Raw genomic sequence first — 11,072 nt, forward strand, 5'->3', positions numbered from 1 at the left:
ATATACGGTTGAAGCTTTTTCTATATACGGTTGAAGCTTTTTTGTCAATGTTTTGCAACTTTTTCTTTGGTCGCAGGTCTGGTTGAAGCTTTTTTTCTTAACGGATGAAGCTTTTTTATACACGATTGAAGCTTTTCCAAACCACAGTGGAAGCTTTTTTGAAAACGATAAAAACTTTTTTCGTTCTTTTTGTGTTTGCTACAACCACGTCATTTTTTTGCTGCAATCGGCAACCACAGAAGCTACATCCAGTTAACAATTTTGCTACAATGACGACGGCGGGCTGCAGCGGTAAGCTTTTTTTTGCTGGAAGCGATAAACTTTTTTGCTACAACCGGTGTCGTTTTTTGTTGGAACTAGCAAGAGCCTCGAGTGGGCACACGGCGAGGTACAACGCGAGCACAACGACAGGTGCTGCGGCCGGCGGCCGGCGCCACCGGAGATGCGGCCATCTCCCCGGGAGCTGCAAGCCTGCAACCACGGGGGTGCAACCATGGGCGCACGCTGCTGCATCCACAGAGGGGAGAAACGCACGAAGGCGGCATAGGTGAGGGCGGCGACCAACGGCGAGGGCGGCGACCGGCGGCGACGACGGCGAGGCAGCGAGCCGGCAGCAGGGGAGGAGGTGCGGCGGCGCGCAGGGGGGGTGGGTAGTGAGTCGGGCGGGGGAGGAGGAGTGGGGGATTCGCAAGGGGCGAGGAAGACGATGACCCAGTCCAGATCGAGCGGTTACGCAGCCTCCGTGTTAGTCAGATCGAACGGCTGGCGCTGGACCGGCCGAAACGTTTCGGCCGGCGCACCGGCGCCTATCAGCGCCCTTTCCCGAAAGCATGGAGATATTTATTGGGAGGTGCTCGGCGTCTCGAACGATCGTGTGGGTAAGGGGGGTCGCCAGATTGCAGAGAGGGTTGCAGATATTCAGAGAGAGTGGGTACAGGGGTGTTGTGTGATTTAGAGAGTAGGGTTCAGTTTCAGAGAAAGTTGGATTCAGATAGAGTTGGGATTGCATTTTTTGGAAGGCTCGTGTTCCAAACGGCTGGATGTTGTCGATTGACACAGTGGAAAAAGATCAGAAGCGATGCTGATGGACCTCTGCAAGACATGTTCTGCTCGTCACAGCTTAGGCGGCAGGCATGTCGAACCCCTAGGGGAGAGCTGCTCTTCCTGTTGGACAATTGATCCTTGTGAGCTTTCCAGATTATCCATCAGGAAAAATTGCACGTTGGATAGTAGCACCAGAATGCCCAAATTGAAGAATGGCTCCTCGGTTTGGACACAAGATTGAAGAATAGATCTAGTAATATCATTAAGAGAGGTATGTTGGAGAGCCAAAAATTGAGTACAAAGAGTAGCAAGGACAATTCAAACGCAACGGTTTATCCTTCATTCATCTCGGAAGGAAACAGGTACAGCAGCTACAAAGCTTGACGGAACTAAACCGTTGTTACACCTTCATGTGCTTATCAAAAACTCTACACAACAAAAAAGGAACTACACATGGCCAGGCATCTCAAGGCTACAGAGTGAGAAATACTAACAAAAAGACTGAAAGAAACAACAACCTCAGCTAATCACAGCCACTCCTTTGGGTTTATGCACGCGTCGAGAAGTTTCCACTCTTCGCTCCCTTCCTCAGGTTTCTGCAAACGAAATGACATGTTAGCCAACTTGCAGGGTCTTGAGGATGCTATGAATGTTACAAGATCAGTTGCAACTCAATCTAAAATGGTCCATTTAACATACATAAGAACCCTATATGGGACCCTCATTGAAAATTCAACGATTCAGACAGTACACTACCAAAAGTTATACGGTTCTAAAGCAAGAAAACATGACGCTTTCCATGCTACTTATTGAGCTTGTAAGGAGTGAAAAAGGGAACATTTAGCTTACATGGTCATACTCCCATCGTGCAGTGAGTGGTAAGGAGACAAGTATACTTTCGATCCTTCCCCCGGTCTTGAGTCCAAATGTGGTACCACGATCGTAGACCTTCAAATGAAAGCATATATTAAAGCCAAAGAAAGACACTGAAGCAAGAATATCACTTGTGATTGTGTTCAAGTAAGCTTGCTTACAAGGTTGAACTCCACATAGCGACCTCTCCGCACTTGCTGCCATGCCTTCTGCTCCTCATTGAATGGAGTGTCTTTGCGACGTTCTATGATGGGTATGTAGGCAGGAATTACAGAACCGGCACATTCTGCAGAAAGAAAAGACAAATAAGTCTTGTTATCATAGCTTATAGCTATAGGTCTACAATTCAGAGCAATTTGTCTAGTAGGATTTCATTTATTCACCGGGTTAAACTAAAAAAAGGTTGGAAGAAGGTCCAAATATATGGAGCCCTGCAAGTTCAATATATCCCAAGTAGAGACTGGTTCAGGAATCAGCGTACCAAGCTACTTGAATTCAATTCACTCCATTTTTTGCTCATCAAGCAAGGACCAAGGAGATTTACCTGTAGCAAAGTTCAGAAGCATGTCTTGGTCATAATTGTTAAGATCATCAAAAAATATTCCGCCAAGCCCACGTCTCTCATTACGATGCTGCATCGAAAGACAAACTATGAGTGCTGGAACGTTTACATGTAACCACTGATAGTTTGCGAAGAGCCTACCTAGCCAAGAACAAACAATATCTCATTTCCAGGATTACCAACTACCCAGTACAATTACACAGCAACATTATCAACATTTTTTTGTCGGAAAACTGTAAGTGTTCGTACCAAGTCATCAATCAACACATACTTTTGTAAACTTGACAAGTCATGCAATTGCAAAAGGAACATCCATCAAATTCTCTATATTGTGCGACTGAGTAGTACACAGTGAAAAAATCATCATACCTTAATATAGAAATAATCATCGCACCATTTTTTGAATCTTGGGTAAAAACTTGGATCGAACTTATCACAAGCTTGTTTTTGAACCTGAAATCGGACAAAGAAAAACATCAAAATGAGTTATATTCCACACACAGGATCACCATCTAAAGTGTTCGACTATCAAGACTACCCATTAATCAACATTAATTAGCAGGCACACGCTCTTCTCTGCTATTCTAATTCTTCCCAAGGTTAACAACATCATAAAAGAGTCTTGCTCATCAAAGCATCACTCTTTGTAACCCAGCAAGGCAGCAACCAGATGTACAATTGCACAAATATGGGTTCAAGAAGGTGGTATGTCTTATGTCAAATGGGTTGGACTGTCAAAGTGCAAACTACAGGACTGTAAGGTGTTTCCCTTTGTGTGATGAAAAACAAATTATGCTATAGAAGTCAACAACATCCCATTTGATTTATTAAGCAGTGTAATACAGGAATAGAGATAGAAAAAAATAGCAAAATTTCACAAATAGGTATAGCATTAGAAATAATAACTAGGAAGGAGCCCAGATATTGATACTACTGATATTATCAGAAAGTGGGTGGGTGCCTGTGAGTATGAAGCATAGATTTGAAAGACGTAGGAAGTGCTGACATACAGAATGAAAATGCTTCACATCCTCTTCAATGAGATAGGAAGGAGTCAAATCAGTACCACCTCCAAACCACCATGATCTTGGTGCACCAGGTACATCTACAGTTGGAAATTATAACTACTGAGTATTAAGAAACACAATGAAGAACATTTGATGACTTAAACTAAACGCCAAGTAATTCTAAACATCTAGCAGAGATGGCCATGCTTGAACTTATTTAATATAGCAAATTAGCAATATTGTTGAGTTCCCATAGAGATATTTGGATGATCTAATCTTGCACTGCTATCCTAAAGTTGAAGAACGTAATCCATGTGTATTGTGGGCCTTTATACATGAAATTGGTGTGCATATTAAATATTGCAGCCAGAAAATTAGATGATGACATTGGATGAGGATTAAAAATATATGATGAAATTGTTAAGTATATATGTTGTGCTTGTCTTGTACAGGCCCAGGCCCATAGTCTAGAGTGAAGTATGTTGTGTTTGTGTACAGGCCCAGGCCCATAGTCTAGAGTGAGGCCCAGGCCCATGTAACCTTGTATATCTCTCTCTCCTCCTCAATACAGAAAACTGTTCGGTCATTCTCTCTTCCTCACGTTTTCTAACATGGTATCAGACCAGGACCAAACCCTAGTCCCTCTTCCAGCCGCCACCCATGAAATCGCCGCCGGTGAGGTGATTCAGGCGGATCTGTCTGGTGAGGAGACATCCACATCGCTGCCCCATCCCATCTTCGTCATCAACCTGTAGGAGCTGCTCTCCAGCAGCTCCTCTGTGTGTCCTCACAGCTACTCTGTGAGAATACTTCCCCTGCTCTCCAGCAGCCATCTCCAGCAAGCTCTTGGTGCCTTCCCTGCTCTACAGCAAGCTCCAGGCGTTCCCCCTCCTATCTAGCAAGATCCAGCAAGCTCCTCCTTCTATCCAGTGAGATCCAGCAAGCAGCAGCCAGCCTAGTAGGTTGCTGCTCCTGTTTGTGGCTGTCTGCTGCTCATCTCTTGTTGCTGCCTGCAGCTGCTATCAAATTGGGTGTTTCCAGCTGCTGGCCGCTCACCACTATGGCAAGAAATGATTTCGGATTTGGTTCTTTGATCATAGATATCAAGCTTGATGGTTCAAACTACAGGGAATGGGCATTTTCTGCCCGGACTGTCTTGAGGACGGCTGGTTTTGTTTCTCATCTGACAGATGATCCACCTAGTCCAAATGATGATGCAGCAAGGAAGTCTTGGCAAAAGATCGATGATCGTGTGATGGGAGTTTTAATTCTGGGTGTTGAACCCTCACTCCGAATGAGTCTTGAGCATCACACTTCAGCTAAAGAGATATGGAAGTACTTTGAGCAGCGCTACCTTCAGCCCAGCAGTGCACTTCATTTCTCCTTGTTGCAGAATTTACACAACACTCGGCAGCCAGAAGACATGTCCATAGAAGAGTACTATGGAGCTTTCACTCGCATCACTGGGCAGCTAGGTTCCATGGTTCCAAAGGGTAATTCTGGTTGTGAGTCATGTGCAGCGAAGGAAAAGTACGACCATCGGACTCTCATGTTTCAGTTTGTGATGGGTCTCAAGCCAGACTTTGAGAACATTCGCACTCAATTGCTTGGTCGTACGACTCCTCCCACCTTGACAGAGGCACTTGCTAGCTTGATCGCTGAGGAGACTCGTCTCCGTTCTCTTGGGACTACTTCTGCGCAGACTCTACACACTAGTGTTCTGGCTTTTCCTCAGCGGCCAGGTGCCTCCAAGGCCACATCTTCAGATGTCGTCTGCTCGTTCTGCAAGAAGGCAGGACACCATAGAGATGGTTGTTTCAAGCTTCATACAGAGCTGTTAGCTGAGTTTCAGGCTAGACGGGCCCTCAATCAGCAGCGTCGTGCACCCCAGGCTCCTTATCAGCAGCAAGCGAGGGGTGCTTCTGCATCTGTTCTCTCTCAGCCCGCCGTTGCTGCAACCCAGCCTTGGGTTCTGGATTCTGGAGCTTCTTTCCATGTGACCTCTGATCGCTCTCAGCTTGTGTCTTGCCAGCCAGTGCGGGATGGTGCCTCTGTTCAGACTGCTGATGGTACACCTTGTTCTATTACTCATCAGGGTTCTCTTTGCACATCCAAGTTTTCTGTTCCTGCCATCTCCTTTGCTCCAGAGCTGTCCATGAATCTTATGTCTGTTGGCCAGCTTGCTGATATGAACGACTTTGTTGGTTTTGATGACTCACTTTGTTATGTGCGGGACCGTCAGAGCAAGAGGGTCATTGGAACTGGCCATCGCTGTAGAGGATCCACATCCCTCTACATCCTTGACACCTTACACCTTCCTTCAGCTTCCACCACATCCGCGTTCCGGATGGTTGCATCAACATCAAGATCCACTTCGTCGTTTTCTTTTGCCCAGTGGCACCATCGCTTAGGTCACTTGTGTGGTTCTCGTTTATCTACCCTTGTTCGACAAGGTGTTTTGGGTCATGTTTCCATAGATGCTGGTTTTCATTGTAAGGGTTGTAAGCTAGGGAAACAAATACAGCTTCCATACTCTTCCAGCACTACTCATTCTAGTCATCCTTTTGATTTAGTGCACTCTGATGTATGGGGTCCTTCCCCCTTTGTTTCAAAAGGTGGCCACAAACATTATGTCATATTTGTTGATGATCACTCTCGACATACTTGGGTCTATTTTATGAAGCATCGTTCTGAGTTGTTTTCTATATATAAGGCTTTTGTACATATGGTCCATACTCAGTTTTACAGTGTTGTTCGTGTTTTTCGTTCTGACTCCGGGGGGGAGTATCTATCTACTGCTTTTCGCGAGTTTCTCTCATCTGAGGGTACTCTCCCTCAGCTTTCATGCCCTGGTGCCCATGCTCAGAATGGCGTTGCTGAGCGTAAGCATCGCCATATTGTTGAGACAGCTCGTACCCTTCTGATTTCTTCCTTTGTCCCCACTCATTTTTGGGGTGAAGCTATCTCAACTGCTGTTTATCTTATCAATCTCCAACCTTCTACCCGCCTTGAGGGCAAGTGTCCTGGTGAGGTTTTGTTTGGTTCTCCTCCCACGTATGACCACCTCCGTGTCTTTGGTTGTACTTGTTATGTTCTTTTAGCACCTCGTGAGCGTACCAAGTTGACTGCTCAGTCTGCTGAGTGTCTTCCTTGGATATAGTCTTGAACATAAGGGCTACCGTTGCTATGATTCTTCTGCTCGCCGCATTCGCTTTTCTCGCGATGTCACTTTTGTTGAGGATCAACCCTTCTTCTATTCCCCTTCCACTAAACCATCATCCTCAACTTCTTTAGAGTCTACCTCGTTTCTTTCACTTCCACCTATCTTTTTAGATGAGTCCATAGCTGAACAACCTTCCTCTGTCCTAACATCAGAACCATCTCCACCACATGTTTCATCTCCTTCCTCACCAGCTCCTTTCTCTCTTCCACTAGCTCCACCTCTAGATAGTCTTCCTTTCCATTACACTCGTCTTTATTCTACTCCTCCAGCCAGTACTTTCCATTACACTCGTCGTTCTAAAGTTCCATGTGACACGCAGTCATCTATGCCTTTGTCTTCTACTCCTCCAGCCAGTACTACTGATCCTTGCACTGACGGCTCTTCTCTAGCAACGCGATACAAGAAGGACTTGTATGCAGGGGTTGTTTCTGAGCCTAGTACCTATCAGGAGGCAGTTGTGTCACCTGAGTGGCAACTGGCTATGTCTGAGGAGCTTGCAGCCTTAGAGCGTACTGGTACATGGGATTTGGTACCATTACCTCCTCATCCAGTCCCTATCACTTGCAAATGGGTGTATAAGGTTAAAACCAAGTCAAATGGTTCTGTGGAACGCTACAAGGCTCGCCTTGTTGCAAGAGGTTTTCAGCAGTCTCATGGGAAAGATTATGATGAGACGTTTGCTCCTGTTGCTCACATGACTTCAGTTCGAACTCTAATTGCTGTGGCTGCTACTCGGTCATGGAAAATTTACCACATGGATGTGAAGAATGCCTTCCTTCATGGTGATTTACATGAGGAGGTTTATATGCAGCCACCTCCAGGTATCAAGGTTCCATTAGGTCATGTTTGTCGTCTTCGAAAGGCTCTTTATGGGCTTAAGCAAGCCCCTCGTGCCTGGTTTGAACGGTTCAGTTCTGTGATTCAAGCTGCCGGTTTTTCTCCTAGCGAACATGACCCTGCACTCTTCATTCATACATCTGAGCATGGTCGTACATTGCTTCTACTTTATGTAGATGACATGTTGATCACTGGAGATGATGTTGGGTATATTGATTTTGTTAAGAAAAAATTGAGTGAACAATTCAAGATGTCAGATTTGGGGTCTCTCAGCTATTTTCTCGGGATTGAGGTTGAGCACACCGATGATGGTTACTATATCTCCCAGCAAAAGTACACTCAGGATTTGATTCTTCGCTCAGGTCTCACTGACACGCGCATTGCTGCTACACCTATGGAGCTTCATCTGCAGTTGCGTCCTACTGATGGCACTCCTCTTGAGGATCCCTCGCGCTACCGTCACATTGTCGGCAGTCTAGTGTACCTCGCAGTGACCAGTCCTGACATCGCACATGCAGTCCATATTCTCAGTCAATTTGTCTGTGCTCCCACCTCAGTTCATCATGGTCACCTATTCCGAGTCCTTAGGTATTTAAGGGGAACTACATCTCGCCACTTGTTCTATGCTAATTCCAGTCAGCTCCAGCTTCATGCTTACTCTGATTCCACTTGGGCGAGTGATCCTATTGATCGTCGCTCGGTCACTGGCTATTGCATATTTCTTGGTACATCTCTCATTGCATGGAAATCAAAGAAGCAAACTGCCGTGTCTCGCTCCAGCGCCGAGGCAGAGCTTAGGGCTCTCTCTACTACTACAGCAGAGATTGTATGGCTTCGCTGGCTATTGGATGATCTTGGTGTCTTATGTCATACACCAACACCTCTTCTTTGTGACAGCACTGCTGCTATTCAGATTGCTAATGACCCAGTCAAGCATGAGTTGACCAAACACATTGGTGTGGATGCATTTTTCACTCGATCTCATTGTCAACAATCCACTGTTAAGCTACAATATGTCCCATCAGAGCTTCAAGTCGTAGATTTCTTCACCAAGGCACAAACTAGAGATCAGCATAGGTTTCACACTCTCAAACTTGGTGTATCAGATGCTCCTGACCCACCTTAAGTTTGAATGGGGGGTGTTAAGTATATATGTTGTGCTTGTCTTGTACAGGCCCAGGCCCATAGTCTAGAGTGAAGTATGTTGTGTTTGTCTTGTACAGGCCCAGGCCCATAGTCTAGAGTGAGGCCCAGGCCCATGTAACCTTGTATATCTCTCTCTCCTCCTCAATACAGAAAAATGTTCGGTCATTCTCTCTTCCTCACGTTTTCTAACAGAAATGACGTACGCAAGATTACAAAATGATATTTCGAAATTTGTGCATAGATACCTTTTGGTGCATCTGTTTCAAAATAACGATAGTTGAAATGCAATGTTGGAGCAAAGGGATTCTTGGGATGAAGAACCTGAAAGTATAAACGATAATCCGTTAACACACCCCCAAGTGTGGTATAATACTGATACCTCCACCTAACTGTAACAGGTACCACTAAACTTCTAAAATGATCAGATCCATTTGACATCAAAAAGTATCGTCTCTGAGAAGCAAATACTGTTCCGAACATATGTTTTTAATAGTAGCAGCAAACTGATCAGCACTATAATTGCAGCTCACTCGACTGCAGCACAAGATTGACTCTATATATAATTATATAAAAATGGAAATAATTAAGTACCATGGACAGTTGGACACCATGAAGACAAAATATGTTCATAGCATTGGAAATGTAAAGAGTCTAGACTCTTGTTATCAATCTACAAAGAACAGGTTTCGATGGTATGCCGACGGTTTACACACATCCTGGTGTCTAAAGGTCAGAGAAGTTACATACATCTCGAATGTACCACCTATAAGACTAAACACAATTCTGGGTACAGATGCTAAAAAATGCAGGGCATTGCAATGTCCAAAACAGGGATATTACATGATACATCCTACTAATTCAAAGCAGATCCAACTTTTCATGTCAATGCACAAGGAAACAAGCTCTTACCGAGCTGATGCCAGCGGCAAAGAAGGGCACAGGCCCAGCCTTGTGCCCATCGGCCGCCCCGTTCTTCGCAGCCCCCTTGGCCGCGCGGTAGGCGTCCGGGGGCATGACCCCGTAGACGACGGACACGTTCACCCCGGCCTTCTCGAACACGTTCCCGTCCTGGAGCACCCGGCTGATGCCCCCGCCGCCCCCGGGGCGCGACCACACGTCCTCCACGAACCGCTTCCCACTGCCGTCGGCCTCCTCGAGCGCGGCGCAGATCTCCCCCTGCACCCGCCGGATCATGCCCTCGAACCGCTCGCGCACGGACCCGGACCCGGCCCCGGAGCCGTCCTCCCGCAGGAACGTCGTCGGCGCCTCGTTCTCCGGCACCTCCTTCTCGATCGCTACCGACGCGCGCACGCGCAGCGCCCGGCGGCTCGGGAGGCGGGGAGAGGAGAAGGACACCTGGTCCGCCGCAGGCGAGGACCTGCGGGCGCGAGCTGCGGCGGGCGTGAGGGCGAGGGTCTGGGACGGGGTGGTGAGGAGAGAGGACGCCATGGCTGGGTGGGGGTTGGTGTGCGCCGGTCGCTTGCGCTTCGGGTCGCGGGGGTTTATTCAGCGGCGGTGGCTCTGCCGCCGGTGGGCGGCGCGGGATGCGGCCGGCGGTTTTGGTGGTGGGAGGAGTCAAAGGGAGGGAAAGTGGTCGAGGAGGGGTGCGGGGAGCTGCCGAGCTGGTTTATGCCGCCGCTGGATTACAGGGGATAAGGAAATGGATCATGTTTTGGCCGGATTTCATGAAAGAGATGCAAGCACAGTACATGCGACAATCAATGGTTTTACAGTGAAAAAATAGATGTCATGAACCTCATGATATGATTCTATGTAGATTGAAAACATAATAGAAGTTGTTTGGTCATACAAAGGGTATAAACACAAGACTAATTTTGAGTGAATAGAGGTTTGCCATAGTCATCATATATACAAAAAATCCAGAATGTAAACTCAAATGTATATTTTCCTTTTTTATATAATTACATGCACAATAGTCTACATAAGAAAATGGAAACGATAAATTGGCAAATCCGACTTTTTTCATGGCAATTTATATTGATTTGGTGATAGCAATTTTAGTTTGCAAGCATGGCAAAAAAATTGACCAAAAAATAAACTAAGTTGGATTTGTCATGCTCGCCGACTAAACTTGGCATCCTTGTCGAATATAATATGCCATGAAAGGCATTCGATTTGTCATAATATTTCGATAGGAAAAATCCACAAGGAATAAGAATCTTAATGGTTCTTTTGAATCAAAGGGGCCATGCAAAGATGAAATGACTCTGTTGATTTGTACTAAACAAATAAAGTGGTGCAAATTTCATAACTTTGACTCTTCTTGTGTATTGTACATGAAAATTAGGCGGTTCACTGCAGTTTAACACGGCTAATTTCATTACATAGCCATTGGTGTTGGTTTCTACAACGAATGTTT

General features: G+C 46.0%; 1 protein-coding gene across 1 annotated transcript; it reads right to left on the reverse strand.

Moving 5' to 3' along the window:
• Nucleotides 1-1,353: 1,353 nt before the first annotated feature.
• LOC119365414 (oxygen-dependent coproporphyrinogen-III oxidase, chloroplastic) lies at nt 1,354-10,300 on the reverse strand. The gene is made up of 8 exons (XM_037631043.1): nt 9,602-10,300; nt 8,938-9,013; nt 3,490-3,584; nt 2,849-2,932; nt 2,462-2,549; nt 2,079-2,203; nt 1,894-1,992; nt 1,354-1,640 (listed from the first exon to the last, which is right to left on the reverse strand). Exons 1-8 carry the CDS (start codon nt 10,139-10,141, stop codon nt 1,572-1,574), a joined length of 1,176 nt encoding a protein of 391 aa, XP_037486940.1. The 5' UTR covers nt 10,142-10,300; the 3' UTR covers nt 1,354-1,571.
• Nucleotides 10,301-11,072: the final 772 nt, after the last annotated feature.

This window comes from Triticum dicoccoides, chromosome 2B, assembly GCF_002162155.2.
Source record: "Triticum dicoccoides isolate Atlit2015 ecotype Zavitan chromosome 2B, WEW_v2.0, whole genome shotgun sequence".
Taxonomy (NCBI): Eukaryota; Viridiplantae; Streptophyta; class Magnoliopsida; order Poales; family Poaceae; genus Triticum; species Triticum dicoccoides.